Consider the following 15,842-nt stretch of genomic DNA (forward strand, 5'->3'; position numbering starts at 1 on the left):
GATGTGGGTATTTATAGGGCGTCGATGGAATATTCCTCCAAAAATTGTTGAAACCGCTCCGCCATCGTCCTGCAAGGGCGTGGAACTAGAAAGCGGTACTGTTAAAACCCTTTATAAGGTACTTGCTTGAGGTTTAACGCCATTTATCCCCCTCTCCGTGAACTCCCCCAACTAGCTATTCGCTCTGCTACATACACAGTCCCTTCATTCATGCCAATATCCCAGCCATTGTCGTAACACAGTCAGTATGCGGGGCACCAGGTTATACCGTACCTGGTTTTCTCCGCCACTAACCGCGTCCGGCCGTTCTATTCCTCCTCTCATTGGCTGTTTCGTCCAGACATCTCCGGGATGACTCCGCGCCCTATGCGAGAAGTACGCTTGTGGGTTGATGCACATATATATGGAGAGAGCCTTCTCTCCCTTTGACTCATAAAGCATCTTTCGTTTCACTATATAATTTGGCTTTGTTCCGCTCGCTCTCGCTTTCCGTACAGCAACACAGAAGAGATAGTTCTGGGAGATAAAACAGGGGAGTGGAGCCATGACGACGAATTCTACACTAGAGGAGAAATCTGCGCAGGAGGTGGTGAGGTTTGGGAAGGAGATGAGGGGGCAGTTTTTGTTTGCGGAGGGGTGGAGGAATTTGAATCACGGTAGGATAGGGTTTTCTGGCTTTCCTTTTCTCTCTTGTCGGCCTTTGTCCAATTCCTTCCGTCGTGCTATATATGCTCGAGAGTCTTTGCGTTCTGTCCCTCCTGATCACGGGCTGTCTCCTTTCCAGACCTCCTCTTTCTTTTTCTGGTTCATATCCAAACATTATCATTTCTTTCGAGTCAACGGCTCCATCTAGACCCTATCCCCTATCCAGCAAGTAAGGAAAAGGAACAGGACTCACATCTACCAGGCTCCTTCGGCACCTACCCCAAAACCGTCCGCACCGCCTTGCACCACTACCAATCCCTCGCCGAAGCCCGCCCCGACTCCTTCATCCGCTACGACTACCCCAACCTCCTCGACGCCTCCCGCGCCGCCATCGCCGCCCTCGTCCACGCCGCCGTCGAAGAATGCGTCTTCGTCCCCAACGCCACCACGGGCGTCAACACGGTCCTCCGGAACCTCATCTTCGAGCCGGGAGACTACATCCTGTACACGTCGACCATCTACGGTGCGTGCCACAAGACCATCGAGTACATTACCGAGACGACCCCCGCCGAAGCCGTATGTGTGGAGTTTACATTGCCGGTGGAGGAGGAGTGGTTCGTTGAGGCTTTTAGGGAGAAGATTCAGGAGGTGGAGAAGAGAGGGGGGAGAGTGAAGGTGGCTATCTTCGATACCATTGTTAGTATGCCGGGGGTGAGGCTGCCGTTTGAGAAGTTGGCCCGGTTGTGCAGGGAGATGGGCGTGTTGAGTCTGGTGGATGGCGCTCATGCTGTGGGGCATACCCAGCTGGATTTGGCGGAGTTGGATGCGGATTTCTTTGTTAGTAATTGTCATAAGTGGGTTCCCCTTTTCTCTTCTCCCCCTATCTCTTTCCATTTCCATCCTATTCGAAGGAGAGAACATTCGGGGAAACGCAAAGCACAAGAGAAAGGATGATGTGCAGGAAAACTGACAGAAGACTGACAGATGGCTCCACGTCCCCCGCGGCTGCGCCCTCTTCCACGTCCCCACCCGCAACCACCACCTCCTCCGCTCCACCCTCCCCACCTCCCACGGCTTCATCCCCAAGCCTCGTCGCGGCGTCACCATCACCAACCCTTTACCCAGCGTCGGCACCAAATCGGCTTACATCACGAACTTCGAATTCGTCGGCACCATCGACAACAGCCCGTACTTGTGCGTCCCCGATGCAATCAAGTGGCGCGCTAGCATTGGAGGAGAGGAAAAAATCATGAAGTACTGCCAGGACTTAGCCCGAAAGGCGGCGCACCGCGCGGCGGAGATTCTCGGGACAGAGGTACTCGATAATTCCACTGGTTCGTTGACAAGGGGATGCGCGCTGAGTAATACGCGGCTTCCGCTCGAGTATGCGGAGATTGAAGCCGTGGGCGTGAAGGCCGGGGTGGCGAAGGAGGATGTCGGGGTCCAGGTGAGGAATTGGTTGAGCAGGGCCGTAATTGATGAGTATGATACGTTCATGGCGTTGATGTTTTATGGCGGGGCGTGGTGGGTCAGGTGGAGCGGGCAGGTGTATCTTGAGTTGGAGGATTTTGAGTGGGGGGCTGAGAGGTTGAAGGAGTTGTGTGCGAGGGTGAGGGAGGGGGAGTTTGCGGTGGCGAAGAGTGCGTAGATATTCCGACGCTGGGGCTTCGGGAAGCATGATAGTTAGATGAGTGTTGTTGTTGTTCCTTTGAGTCGAACGCGTACCTCGGAAATATCTCGTTTGATCGGAAGAGTTAACGCTGTATATGGCAGAGTCCGTCTATCTCTTGAGCCAACCAGCAATCCGCCTCCCCTCCTTCTTCCTCGCCTTCTCCTCTTCCTCCCTCCTCAACCTATCCTTTTCCAGGAGCCTATACACCATATCTTGATCCCTCTTCTCCAACTCACTTCTCGTCATCAAACCTCTCCCCCCATCCGGCGCCTCGTCCTCCTCAAACTCCAGAGCCCTAGACCCTTCAATCCCAACTGCCCTAATCAAACGCCCGATTTTATTAGCCAACCAGTCCCTATGCTTGAGTCCGTTCTTCCAGTGCGGCGGCAGCTGCGAGTACCCCAGCCACGCACCGAGCAGGGCGCCTGCAGCCGCGCCATTGGTATCAGCGTCGCCACCTTCCATGATGAGGTCGGCCATGATGTCTTCAAAGATGGAATCCGGGGGTAGAGCTCCTTGTTGGTTCCGAGTGGCCCGCATCCCCAGTCTCAGAGCAAGGATAGCGGAACCGAGACACTTGTAGACATAACCGATCTTGTCGCGGTCATCGAGCTCGAGGTCTTCGAAACGGTTGGCGTAGACGTAGCGGGTGAAGTCTTCCCGATGCAAACGTCCAGACAAGTCCACGATATCGGGATCAGAATCAGGATTCGCCAGATTCGGCTGCGCGCATACCCACTCAAACGCTCTCTCCATGAGTGCATCAAGATCGTTCTCGTCATTCACCTCGCCACGCAGAATCCCCCGAATCACACCCACAGAGATACAACACGCAAGCGTACACCTCGGATCGACATGCGTCGTCCTCCCCACCCCAGCAGCAACCCTCCACGCCTCCTCCTCATGCAACCCCACGCCAATCACACCAATCGGATGCGTGCGCATCAGACTCCCATTCGGCGCCACCTTGCGCCCAGCATTCACCCACTCCTTCGTCGCCCTTGCGACCGGATCGAAGAGGTAATCGGATCGCGTGACGACGCCTCCGACGAGCCGGCCGATGCCGCAGGGGGGCCGCCCGAGAGCGAGGAGGCCCTGCTCGATCCAGATGCTGAGACGGGAGGCGAAGTCTTGCGGCAGCGTGGTGAGGTTTTGCGAGGAGAGGTAGGCGAGGAGGAGGAGGAGGGCGTGGTCTGTGTCGTCGGTCCAGGCGCAGGGGTCGAATTTATCTAGAGAATATTGTCAATTTCAATGTTCGTAGTACTATTATACAAATGAGAAGATTGTTGTGGGGAAAAGAGGTACACAGTACTTCTATGGTGGTCCTGATACCACTCCGTCACGGGGTCTACGAGACTGAATTTCCGGCCCGGATAGGTTTTGCCGCTTATCTCCTTGTTGAGGAATTCGGTGTAGAGGCCTATGGCGTCGCCTAGTGCGGAGCCGATTATGCAGCCGTGGATTTTGTCGATGAGGGTGGGTTTGATGAAGGGGTGGGTGGAGAGGAAGGAGAGTAGTTCGTTTTGGGAGTCTGTGGGTGGTAGGGTGGGCATTGGGGGGTTCACTGGTTTGGGGTGGTCCTCCATGTTGTATAGTATTATGGTTCAATGGATTGGGATATGGGAAATCAGCTTGGAGGTGTTATTTATATAAGTTAGCAAATGCTGGAGCCTTGAGCTCGTGATGGAGAATCGGGAAGGCTTGGCGAGCGGCTGAGATGGGGCATCGCTTTCCCCATTGTCTTCGACGACAGGGGAGGCCATTATGTCTGCACCGGACGGGAACGAATCTTGAGGCCCGAGGAGGATGGAGATTCCAGATACGTAGTATGTAATTTGAGTTGGGGAAAGATGTTGCGCTGAAGTCAGGTCAGACGAAGGCGCTAGACCGGATTGGGAGAGGTACCCTAAAGCCCTCTGGGCGCAGGCGCCATTCGCAAGATCACCATTATGATTTCTTCCCATATACCATCCATCTAAGCTCTGAGCTTTCAATCACCCTCACGACGTAAAGAACAAGCACACAGTCACGGAAGCAGATCGTCACGGATGAAGACGCTATCGATCGCTATCGCGAGGAGGAAACCTCCCGCAGGTTCTTCACTTTCGGAATGGAACTCAATATCTGAGTCTGCGAACACAATAGTATGTACTGCGAAGTTTAAAGCTGGCTATTCCACTGCAAATTCATCCCGCACGGCACGACCCTCCCAAAGCCGATGCCTACAAGATGGCTCCTCCCATGGCTCCAGTCTGGTATCATGCCCCATGTTTTTCATCCTCCCTACAAACCTAGCACTGGAGATTACATTAGCATAGCTCATAGACGTATATGGACATACTTGAAGGGATACAGAATGTGTAGGAAATGGGCAAGGAACTTACCGAGAATGTTGGCTTTTGGCATGCGCCGTCCGTTCGGAAGTAGCACGCCATATTGTGAGCATACTCGAATTCGCATTTCTATTTCCACCGTCAGTCATACTTGTTTGTTCTCTTCATTCCCGTCTTGCATCCTCTCTCCAACTCATTTCCTTTTACGCAGCTCCTTCACACTGTCCGCCTTCCTGGATTATAACAAATCCGCTCACCTCCTTGGCCGTCAACTGGTTGACGGGAATGATCGGCTTGATGCATTCGCAAGGCTTGACGGGCTTGAACGTAGGCGTGGGCTCCTTGTGAGGCTTGTGCTTCCGTGTCCTCGTCGGTCTTGGTCGACCAGATGCACTGGGCGACGGCGTCACAGGAACGGCGGTTACGATGGGTCCCTCGAACTGCGGTTCGGCGTGCGGGTATGCGGCGACTGCTGCCACGAGAGCGAGAGCAAGGGCAACTAGGGAAAAGCGCATCGTGGCGTCTGGATGAGGGATGTGCAATTGCGCTTGAGACGGCCGAAAGCGAGTTGTGAAAGTGTTTGGATATGGACACTCGCGAGTCGCGCTTCGTTACACAGCAACTGGACGCAAAGACCAAGAAAGACCAAGAACAGTGTTATCAGTGGGGCTGGAGCTCTATGTATGTATGTCCCATGCAGTCGAGCCAGCCATGGCCAAATGAGATACCCTAATCATCGCTCATCCATTCCAGGTTCGGTCCTCACGGAGTACGGGAAATCGAGATATGTTAGATTCTGGACTGCGTAGGCCTCCTGCGCGTCGTTCATATCTACAAATGGGATTTTATATCGGCTTGATTGCCCGGATAAACCGTAACCAGGCAGGATGGTCGCAGTCCGCGATTCTATTGGTTGTGAATCCGTTAGACTAACCCGTAGAGGAAAGCAAGGCTATGCGGACGCTGTACGTGAGACGACCACGTTACGAGTGCAGATGGCGAAGGCAATATTGAGATTTCTTCTTGAGGCTGCTGTCTGTAGATCTCTTCAGCGCTGGTTTGCTAAGTGCCCCGGTTGCTGCTTCGGGTTACACGGTGTATACTGTAGACTTATTGCACGTCTGCCGAGTTGCAAAATTGATCGTTCCAGATTTCGGGATCTGGTCAAAGGCTTTTTATAGAACCAAAGTGGGCTGAACTAAACAAGATAATCTATTGGATAAGGGAGCGTACGCCCACTATAACACGCAACGGAGAGTACGATTGCTGTAGGCAATCGTACACAAACCCTACACAGGCAATAGGAAATCTAATAGTGCAGAACCACAAGCAAGCAATAAACATTGGCAAACCTGAGGTGGAACCTCACACGTTTCGATATGTTGCTCCTCGTGCAAACCTTGGGAATGCTGCGTTGGAGGCTGTACTAGCGGTGCCGACTGCAAGAATGGTCTCGGAGGCGTCGAAATGTCCAAGTGCCCCCAAATGCACCCGCGAAGCGCCGCCTGGGATTGACCCAACATTCCCAACTCGACATCCACTTAGATGAGCTCCGACGGCTTCTACCGCGACATCTGCAGCACGTACGGAATCGAGAAATCATGGATCACGCTGGGGCGTTAAGCTTCTTCGAATCGGGCAGGGACACCAACGCGTCGGCGGCGGATTTTTCGGTTGGACACGCTATAGATGGCAGCAGAGTGGCGATTGCTCTGGATATGATTGTTTTCGAGAGAGGGGATAGCAAGCTGAATATCTGCTCCATTTGAAGCCAATTGAGTAGCGCTGGGTTGAGCCATGGTACGTTGAGACGCCCGTAGAACACGTCATGCAGTTAATTCGTCATTACCGCTATTCGCAAGGAAGGCGAGCATCGTCTGCTAAGATTACCAATTGCACAGCTTATCCGATTTGCATGTGATGTCCTAACAAAGAACGGGCCCGACATATGAACTTAATCGCATTCACATGAACGCTGGCGCCCTTATGACGTAAAATTACTTGAGGTAGATGGCCATGGCTCAAATGTAAAGCTCACAGCTATCCCATGTATTTCGTCATCTGCTTCCCTTAATCTCTCCGACACATTTCCAGAGAATCTTTTCGGTGCGTTTGGCTAAGTCTGTCGCACATCTACTTTCTCTTCATTAAGAATAGCGAAAGTGCGAACAAAATTCTCAGAGAGAGCTCTTTTCCCGCACTACAACATGCCTATCCCCATAGATGTTGTTGAAAAATGGGCACCCAGTATCAAGTTTCACCCGAATGAGAAAGCATTCCCATGTAGTATTGAGTACATGTTGCAGAACGGCAGTTTGAATCAACATACATTTCGCCCAGCTCAGACTATCTACGGCCAGAAGACCTCGACACCTGCACTTGCGTGCTTTCAAAATCAGCTCGTCATGGCGTATACCGACGAGTTCAGCTCGCAACTATGGTGCACACAATCCCAGGATGGCTGGAACTGGACCCAAGCTCAAAAGATTCCTGGACAGCACACGTCTGTCCCTGCACTTACAGTTTTTGCGGGGCAGCTCTTCATGGTTTATAGTGATGCCAACAGCAGTCAACTATGGGTCACAAACTCCATGGACGGTATTCATTGGAATTCTGCACAGCAAATTCCAGGTCAAGGGACTTCAATCCCAGCAATCGTCGAGTTCCAGAATACCCTGTTCATGGTTTACACCGACAGTAACAGCAGCCAACTCTGGATGAGTCAGGCGACACAGAATCCAGACGGCTCATTGAATTGGTCTTCCGCAAAACACATCGATGGGCAGTTTACCAGCATTCCTGCAATCACCGTCTTCCAGAACAAGGTCTTGATGGTTTATTCTGATGCCAACAGCTCACAACTTTGGGTCAGCCAGTATGACGGTACGAGCTGGAGCAAAGCTCAGACAATCCCAGGCCAACACACTTCAGTACCGGCATCGGGAGTCGTTGGAAGCTGGGCCGTCATGGTATACAGCGATGCAAACAATTCTCAATTCTGGGCTACTCACTCTCAGGACGGTTACAACTGGCAGGATACCATCCAAATTTCCGGGCAGTTTGGCTCCATTCCAGCTGTTGCTGTCCTCAACGGAACTTACTGGATGGTTTACTCTGACGCCAAGTCAGCTCAGCTCTGGGTGACCTCTACTGTTAACGGCGATATTGTCCCTCACGTCCCACTGGTTAACCCAACCCAGGCAGACCTCCGGAATACTGCTCCTGACCCTGGCTGGTTTCTCGACGTCAACAAGTCTCAATTCTCTGGCCAAACCGTTGGGGACGCCCCCATGTACTTCGCAGTCCAGCGGAACCCGGACCAAGTCAAAATCACCTATGTCTTCCTCTATGCCTGGCAAGGGGGAGTGACGCTCCGCGGCCGTCCGCTCGATGAAGATTATTTTGACGCCATGATCTACGATACAGGAACCCATGTTGGCGACATCGAACGCTTTTCCATCTATCTGATTGATAATGGGGATGGGACATACACTTTCGATCGAGCTGTATTCGAGGCACACGGTGATGCTTACGGGCCGTACACACGCAGTGAACTTATGTGGGACACAACAGGACCATCTCCGAACACTCATCCAGTTGTCTCTGTCGGGCTCAATGGACATGGAGTCTGGAATCCCAAGACATCTAGCAATCCGCAAGTCGTCCAAGCCGAGGGTGCGTGGGTAAGCATCGGCGACTATTTCGGAGACGTTAATTCGTCGTCCTCGGACAGCGGCGCCTGGTGGCGGCCCTGGATGCCAGGTGGAAATTTCCTCCAGTTGGGACTGGACGCTACAGGCCTACCGATAAACAACCAGTTGTGGGCAGCGTATTGTGGTCGGATGGGCCCGTCTGGCCCGACGACGATGAGAGGCGCAACTTACTTGGATGGCTCCGAATTGAATTTCAACGACCGGAATCAAGTGGACTTCATCTGGACAATAGCTAGTACTTTTGGGTACATCAGCTCTGAACTGAGGAATGCGGATGGTCCTGTGGGCCCTGGGTTGAGGGACTGGGTTCATTCGAGCTTGTGACGATGATAGCGATGTCAGACCTTCGAAAGTGCCATTCGATACCCCAAACATCCTATCCAGCATATCTGTATCGGGCATGTTTGTATGTTCAAGATGATGAGGATGATGAGGATGATTGGTCAGAAGGATCGTAAGGTATCGATCAAAGCACAAGACTGACACGCCTCCGCCGCTACCCCTGTCTCTGCTAGGGCAGACCCATGATTGATATAGACGACGGCAAGGAAATGCTATTCTGTTGTGTTCAAATCGAAACGATTGCGGTCAGTTCATAATTGGGAAATGGTAAGGGGAGTGTAATCTACACATTCAAAATTCCCAGTTGAAGCCACGCGGTCGCCTTATGACACCGGTGTTGATGAGCCGCTAGCATATATTCTCTTCAGGCCCAGCAATGGAATACCTGAGTCAATCCTGTGGTAGAGATTGGATCGACATATTCCTTTTTGTTGCGCACACCCTGCAGTAACACTGTAAGGAAAGTCTCCACGGCGGGCGTTTGCGCTTGATGATTAAGCACGTTAGGATGTTCATGCCTCGGGTTGTACGACTGCATTACGCTATCCATGGAGAAAGTGGGTTTTGAAAGAGCACTCATTAACTGCTAAGCAAGCGCCACACGCCTTGAAAATTCCATGTGCAGTTAATGTTAGGTTTTTGTCACTTGTATTTTGACCGAGGCATCCCTGGTATACGTGGTCGTATCTTCGGTGAAGGTCGTGTTCTCTTTGATATCGACCTCCGCAGTTCCAGGTTTTGCGCTGACTTTGCCGGTGAAGACAAGCTTTATCTGATCCCCAGGCTTCAAAGGCGCATTATTTGCCTGGGCGTCCGTCACGAAGATGAGCAGCTGAACTTTGGGGGTGTTATCGTGAGCAGGCCTGCCGCACGCGAAGCTCGAATCGGGACTTGTGAGGACGAAGGAAGCGTCGTCGCTCGATTTCAATAGGCACATGCTGTCATCGTCGCCTTCGGCCCATGTAATAATGAGGTTGACAATCTGCGCGGCGGATGTAGCAGAAATAGGATTTGTGATTGTCAGCGTGACGGATTGGTCAGCGGTGCCTGTCTTCACCGACGCCGGCAGGAGGCTGTATTGCAAGAGCGGATCGGGCGGTGCGGGGCAATTGGACATCCAGGAACCTCCGTCTCCGTCCAGGAATTTCTGTGCTGCTGACTCAGGGGGGTCCGGATGCACCCATAAGCTGACAATCATGAGTATCAGTCCGGCCACGGCAAGAATGGCCCCAGCCACAGGCACAAAGGCAAAGGACACGCCAGCCAGTGTGCCCACGAAGGCGACCAAGCCGACGGCAGTTCCAAGTCCAACATCAATAATCTGGAGTACGTCAAGAGCCTTGACCCCTGGATTTTGGCCGTTGTCGAAGTCTTCTTTCACCTGGAAGCCAATTGCTACCGTTGCCACACAACCAGCGAAGAAGCCTATGAAGCTTGTGACCTGGTCTGCCACTTCGAAATCCTCCTCCCAATAGGTAAATCCGAACTTCTTACCGCCAGTAGGAGGAGGGCGAACGGCTTGACGAGCCGCTTGGCTGCCAACGGATTCGGGAGCGTTCTCACCGATGCTGGCACCGAGATTTTCCATTTCGATTGCTTCTGGTGCGGGTACATTTGATATGACGGAACCTCCTAAGGCTCCGTCGAGCTCAGCGGCATCGCCAGCGCCACCGGAAGCTGCCGTCTTCCACAGATCCCAAGCATCCTTCAACTGATGATTGTAAGCATCTTACCAGACATTACTAGTTGCTCCCCGTGGTAGGTCAACTCACCCCGTTGAGAAGATTTGTGGTAGAGTCAATGAGCGCTGTGACCAGTGCCACTTTCTCCATGTCATTAAGGTCGTTCCACCCACGGCCTGTGAGGACGCTGAAACCCTTGAAGATACTGTATGCCGTGGTGCTAGTTGTTTTGTTAGCCGAGGACATGTCTCGTCTTGAAGTTGACTTACCAGAACATGACGGTTCCCTTTGTGATCGCTGCGATCTTCCCTTTGCCTGGGTTCTCCTCTGCCCACTTGTCAATTGCATCGCTGTACTTGACACCGTCACCACGACGCATCATGCCAATGTTCTCAAAGATGTCGCAGCTAAGCTGGATAATCCACAAGTTCTCCAGAACCCACCTAGTCGCAGCAGCCAAGTCAGTGCCTACGATGCCAAGCTTGTTGATGTCGTCTTTCAAGCCCTGCAGAACAGAGTTCTCGGGAAACGATTCGGTGCCTAGAAGCTGCGCGATAAGACCTGTCATTGTTTGCTGCAGGAAATCTGTCAGTTCACCCCTGTCAAACTTGGTCTCCTTCAGCCTTGACACTTGATCCGCAAGCTGGTTCAGTGCCAGGTTGGCGAAATCTTTGGCGTATGTACCATCTGGATAAAGCGTGTCTAACGCCATCACGTAGCGATTGACGAGGTTCGGACCATCCTGTGACAATGTCAGCCTGATGTTCAAAGATGCCATTTCAATGGAAACTCACATAACCAGGCACAGCCATGGATCTGCCTAATCCGCTGATGAAGCCGCCCTTTTAAGTTCAAAACGTTAGCAATCTCGAGGAGCGTTAATGACCCACTTCGATTGGACTCACCTGGGATACCTGACGGTACATTTGAGTAGCCCATAACTTCCCATCCTTAAGGCGATACTTGTTGAGATTGCCAACTAGGCCCTGGTACGCTACCCTTGAGCAGATTGCAGTAGCGTTTGCATACTCTGCACTCTGGCTGAGCGTTCCTTTTCCCTGAAGTTTCGATGTTAGGACGGGATTTCAACTTGTGGCCAACATTCTCCACCAAACTAGGGCACCAACCTTGCCAGAGAGAAAATACTTCAACCTAGTTCGTTTATTGTCGTCGAACTTATCATTAAAAAAGGGTTGCGAGCTCATTCCCTGACAAAGGTATGCTTTCGCTAAGTCCTCGGCTAGGAACTGCTTTGTCTTGTCTGCGATGGCCTGAATGGCCATATCAACATCTGGACGGTTTACACCGAACAGATCAAGATGATCTTTGGAAGTGTGATAGAGAATCTAGGGTTACTTTTAGCAAACAGATCTGGGATACGTTTTGCAGACCATGATGGTCGGGCCAGGAGTGGTGGGCTTACCGCGTTTGTTACCTGGTTTTGAGCTGCCTGCTGGACAGAAACATCTGTTGCGGGCCATGTAGTTTCGTACATAAGATTGCCTAAGCTATAATCGTTGTCGTCATCCTCGACGGCCATAACTTCTGTGACAACTGCAGGTCCATCCCCCAATGCGGAACCTATGGATGGCCAGCAAGCAGCAAGTTTTGTATGTGCTGTACGTTGAGCTTCCAACCGACGACCTTCTTGTACGATGGCTCCGGTAGTCGACGAAATTGACGAAAGGAGCCCGTAGGAGTACGGAACTGCTTCCTTTATATCGGAATTTTCGACATTCTGATCGACCTGGTACCAACCCTGAAGTGTGACGTAGTCCGGGTTTTCCACATGCAGGGTGGAAAACCTGAGATTTGCAGGAGTAGGAATGTATTTTTCGCCGTTTTGCTTGGCCTTATTTCGACGCAGGAGTTCAATACGGTCCCAATCCATATTGATGTAGAACTCAGCGCACATTACATTACCCGCTAGGTAGACCACAGAGTCATAGATCACTGAAGGAATAACATTCCCGTTCTTATCGGTGATGGCCTTGATCTGGTTTTGGTTCCCGCCGGCGATAATAGACTGCAGAAGAGCGTCGAATTCAGGGATAGATGCAGTTGTCTCCGACAACTCATTGATGGAGACGCTTCCTATCGTGACTGACCAAGGCCATTGTTCCCATCCTGGTGTGGTGACGACCGGGGGCTGATTTGGCCAGCGAAGACCAGTCATGGCCTTGGTGAGGATATCAGATATATCATCACCGCCGTCAAAAGCAGTCTTCATATTTTCACTGTCGCCTGCAATGAGTGACCAAGTCGCGCTTGACGGATCCGCTTTTGTTAGGATATGTGTGCCTCTGTGGAGAGTGCTTCTATTCGCATCCGGAGTCAGAAGTAAAGAGCCGCCTGCCGAGAAGCCAGCCCTATCGAATTTTAACTGCCCGTGCTCATGCTTCCCTTCATTAAGCTGGCGAGACCATCGAATTCTCCCGTCGGTAATCGTAGCCCTGTGACAGATGACCCCATCAATGATCACTCTTCCATGAACAATGGTGACTTCTGCGAGTTTCTGACCATCCACGATTGCATTACCACCACCTCCTGTGTGGCGTGGCCGAAGGCAGAATGAGCGCACCAGATCCATAGGATTGGCAGTATGATGGGGCCGTGACTTTCGTATATCGCCGCTTGGTGTCTTTATCTCGGCTAGTGGATTCAGTGGGTGTGATGCCTTCATCCTTTGACTAACAAAGTTGGCTATTCTAGGTCCGAAGGCGGCAGAAATCGCCGGTTGACTCCTCTCCAAGTCCGCGACGTATGTTTGCAATTCCGCAAACGGTAAGCCATGCATCTGCTTGACAATGCGCTGAACAGTAAGTTCGGGGTAATTGAGGGCCACAAGGAACCCATTGGCATGGTAGCTTCGCAGTCCTTCACGCAGATGCAGCCCGTACAAATGGGAGGATGTTGTGACCTCAGCAGGAAGAGCGTGAATTGTAACAATGTCATAGGATGTCGAAGAAGAGACCGATGATGCACCTGAGTGCTGTGGGACTCGTAGAACCTCGTCCCCGATACGGAGAGTTCCGACTTGAAGCCAATCGTTTTCAATTCGAGCTAATTTCGGGTCGATTGCACGTAGGCCAGTGGTGGTGTGAAAAACATGACCAGCTGTAAACTATAAACACATTAACAGCTGTACCGGTTTGACCAAAAGTTGCGAACGGTTTCCAAAGAACGCGTTGTCCGACACATTATCTCTGGTACGTCTCTAGGGAGACCCGTATAGGATTTGGAGTTTGAGGGTAACTTACGAAGGGCTTGATTTGGTTGATTCCATATACTTTTGTCCTCTGTTTGCCAGCAGTCGCGAGGACCTTTACCGGCTCATCTGATGTGCACCCTAATGGCATTGTTAGCCCCTTTAAGATTAAGAGAAGCGACATAACATGTCTTTCTCAACACTGACCCCATTCCGCATGGTTGATTTTGAGTCTTGTCAAGACCACGGTTCCCTCTCCAATGGTCTCGATACGCTGAATACCGCGATCTGTATGGACAGTTGTCCCTTCGATGAAACAGGAACTAGATCCAGGGTCGTCCCAGTCATCAACCAGACCATGGACGGACCCATCGACGATGATTGGCGTTGTGAAGCCGTCCTGTCCTTGTAGGGCGCTCTGTGCGTCCAGCCACTCGTTGACGCCCCGGGCATGTATGACTACATTCAGTCAGCGGCTATCGTTAGACCCTTCCGCTGCGCACTCACCTCTGTGGTGTGTTCCACTCTGCATACCGTGTGGACCGGCCCAGATCGGCCAAGTTTGCTCCGTAGAAACTGCACACGCGTCCTTGCACGCCTTCTCAAAAACTTGAGTGTCATATAGCTGAGTCCAGCCATCCAGCAATGATGGTCCATATTTCGGCCCCACGGCTGTGCCCAGGGCGTTGAGGGAAGAAATGTCTTCTCCCGGGCGTCTGAGCTTGATCTCGTCTCTGACATACACAAAAGCATCATTCAACATTGTGTTAGTTCCGATGTTGTGCCGTGTCTTGAAGTTAACAAGAAAGATTGGGTCAGCCATGAGACCCTTGTACTCCGAGACAAATTCATCGTCCGCGATGCGCTCGTCGAGTGGTTTCCCAGGAGGCTTCTGTTCAGCCACCTGCCGCGAAACCTGCATACCAAACACTTCATGACCAAATGATGGCAGCAAGCCATCTCTGTTTTTGCCGCTTCTATAGTTCAGGGCTTCGCTCTAGATTTTCCGTTAGCACATATCCCCCAGATGAATTGCAACGTGAGCACAGTTTTTACCTTGACAACGCGCGTTCCAAGTCCATAATCTGTAGTGCTGGACATTCCAATGACAATGGCCAATGCGGCAAGTTTTTGCACATCCTGTCTTCTCATGTAGGCCCCAGGATCAAGTTGTGAGCCCATATCGCTTTTCAAAGTCGCGAGGTCAGCATCACTAGGCCCGCCAAAAAAGGGCGCACCGCCCCGTGGGCACCATTTCGCGCACCGTACCAGGATATCTGTCGACGCAGGTTGATTCCATTCGGGTATTGTTAGAAGTTCGAAAAGAAGGTCCATTGCCAGAGGGTATTGTACGGACATATCAATGTCCTCTTTTTCGATCCAATTCCGGATGGGCTTAGGTTTTGGTGCTGATGCGTTACGGCCAGGTCCCACGGATGATGGCAGTCCTACTGCGCCAGCCTGACCAGGCGGAGGCTTGGAGACGTCCATCTTGGTACCAAGGTTTCGGGGTCCAGAGGAGTAGATCGAAAAGGATTGTCGAGGGGTTAACATGGGATGACGGAGAGTAGGACTACATTTTCTCTTATATTTTTGAGTATAGTGCCACTTGTGGCGGGACTTCGACCTCAAACCAGCCATGTGCCCGACGTCACCTGCATGATTCACTTGGGTCACGTCAGTACCAACTCTAGACCGCCCTGAACTTACTGACTAGCTTGCACGGCGTGGCAGATGCAATGCTTCGTTCGCTTGAAAGAGCAGCCCTCTCCGTTTACCACACCTCATCTATCAGTACGTCACCGCCTAGACTCTTGAGTTATTCCATTATGTTTTCCTTCATTGGTTCGAAACTGTCACTAACACAACACCTGTCGAACTGGGTTTTCGGAAAATCCCGCAGCAACCCTTCGTAGCTGGATGCGGAGACGCACCCTAGAATGATTGGGGGATGTTCGACCGGTCACATACGCGCGGTCCCGCTGCGTGAGGGTTCACTAAAAGCAAGCCACAAAAGGGTGGGATGAATAGGATTGACGTCACCGTTACATTCGTAGGGATCGAAGTATCTCCTGTAGATGTCGAAAAAGAGGTGGGGTTGTGACATGTGCGAAGTCAACAGCCTGGACATGGGCAAAAACCTTGAGGGGGGTTCTGACATGTGCCAATGAGATGTGCCAAATTCACCAGGTCGGACACGAAAATCGCCCCCATGAGGGGTTAAGACATGTGCAAAATTAACCGCAT

The 15,842-nt window shown here is 51.8% G+C and overlaps 5 protein-coding genes across 5 annotated transcripts; 2 read left to right on the plus strand and 3 right to left on the minus strand.

Annotated features, from left to right (window-relative positions):
- Positions 1-394: 394 nt before the first annotated feature.
- Positions 395-2,564, plus strand: EI97DRAFT_412149 (PLP-dependent transferase). The gene is made up of 3 exons (XM_033796752.1): positions 395-656; positions 908-1,499; positions 1,630-2,564. Exons 1-3 carry the CDS (start codon positions 545-547, stop codon positions 2,291-2,293), a joined length of 1,368 nt encoding a protein of 455 aa, XP_033656809.1. The 5' UTR covers positions 395-544; the 3' UTR covers positions 2,294-2,564.
- Positions 2,221-4,134, minus strand: EI97DRAFT_430367 (ADP-ribosylglycohydrolase). The gene is made up of 3 exons (XM_033797673.1): positions 3,630-4,134; positions 2,371-3,546; positions 2,221-2,310 (listed from the first exon to the last, which is right to left on the minus strand). The coding sequence occupies exons 1-2, from the start codon at positions 3,901-3,903 to the stop codon at positions 2,426-2,428; spliced, it is 1,395 nt and encodes a 464-aa protein (XP_033656810.1). The 5' UTR covers positions 3,904-4,134; the 3' UTR covers positions 2,221-2,310; positions 2,371-2,425.
- A 209-nt stretch (positions 4,135-4,343) lies between these two features.
- EI97DRAFT_439648 (uncharacterized protein) lies at positions 4,344-5,165 on the minus strand (the record flags this gene model as incomplete). The annotated part of the gene is made up of 4 exons (XM_033799569.1): positions 4,344-4,447; positions 4,609-4,614; positions 4,659-4,779; positions 4,908-5,165. 4 exons carry the CDS (start codon positions 5,163-5,165, stop codon positions 4,344-4,346), a joined length of 489 nt encoding a protein of 162 aa, XP_033656811.1.
- A 1,692-nt stretch (positions 5,166-6,857) lies between these two features.
- On the plus strand, positions 6,858-8,770 carry EI97DRAFT_481558 (uncharacterized protein; the record flags this gene model as incomplete). The annotated part of the gene is made up of 1 exon (XM_033802046.1): positions 6,858-8,770. One exon carries the CDS (start codon positions 6,858-6,860, stop codon positions 8,685-8,687), a length of 1,830 nt encoding a protein of 609 aa, XP_033656812.1. The 3' UTR covers positions 8,688-8,770.
- A 121-nt stretch (positions 8,771-8,891) lies between these two features.
- Positions 8,892-15,693, minus strand: EI97DRAFT_498779 (uncharacterized protein). Its single transcript, XM_033802577.1, has 11 exons — positions 14,652-15,693; positions 14,103-14,592; positions 13,803-14,054; positions 13,648-13,736; positions 11,811-13,511; positions 11,515-11,733; positions 11,293-11,445; positions 11,182-11,229; positions 10,657-11,129; positions 10,478-10,607; positions 8,892-10,416 (listed from the first exon to the last, which is right to left on the minus strand). Exons 1-11 carry the CDS (start codon positions 15,234-15,236, stop codon positions 9,337-9,339), a joined length of 5,220 nt encoding a protein of 1,739 aa, XP_033656813.1. The 5' UTR covers positions 15,237-15,693; the 3' UTR covers positions 8,892-9,336.
- Between the last annotated feature and the right edge of the window lie 149 nt (positions 15,694-15,842).

The sequence above is a fragment of the Westerdykella ornata genome (genome assembly GCF_010094085.1).
Source record: "Westerdykella ornata strain CBS 379.55 unplaced genomic scaffold EI97scaffold_3, whole genome shotgun sequence".
NCBI lineage: Eukaryota > Fungi > Ascomycota > Dothideomycetes > Pleosporales > Sporormiaceae > Westerdykella > Westerdykella ornata.

What these genes read in the sequence shown, in the direction of transcription:
- EI97DRAFT_430367 (XM_033797673.1), bottom strand. Translation starts at nt 3,903, where the DNA reads ATGGAGGACCACCCCAAACCAGTGAACCCCCCAATGCCCACCCTACCA. An exon ending in GTATCAGGACCACCATAGAA is followed by an intron (nt 3,547 to 3,629) that starts GTACTGTGTACC and finishes AATATTCTCTAG; the next exon opens with ATAAATTCGACCCCTGCGCC.
- EI97DRAFT_412149 (XM_033796752.1), top strand. Translation starts at nt 545, where the DNA reads ATGACGACGAATTCTACACTAGAGGAGAAATCTGCGCAGGAGGTGGTG. An exon ending in GTGGAGGAATTTGAATCACG is followed by an intron (nt 657 to 907) that starts GTAGGATAGGGT and finishes CACATCTACCAG; the next exon opens with GCTCCTTCGGCACCTACCCC. An exon ending in TTTGTTAGTAATTGTCATAA is followed by an intron (nt 1,500 to 1,629) that starts GTGGGTTCCCCT and finishes GAAGACTGACAG; the next exon opens with ATGGCTCCACGTCCCCCGCG.
- EI97DRAFT_498779 (XM_033802577.1), bottom strand. Translation starts at nt 15,236, where the DNA reads ATGGCTGGTTTGAGGTCGAAGTCCCGCCACAAGTGGCACTATACTCAA. An exon ending in CCATGGCTGTGCCTGGTTAT is followed by an intron (nt 11,130 to 11,181) that starts GTGAGTTTCCAT and finishes ACATTGTCACAG; the next exon opens with GATGGTCCGAACCTCGTCAA. An exon ending in CCACAAATCTTCTCAACGGG is followed by an intron (nt 10,417 to 10,477) that starts GTGAGTTGACCT and finishes TACAATCATCAG; the next exon opens with TTGAAGGATGCTTGGGATCT.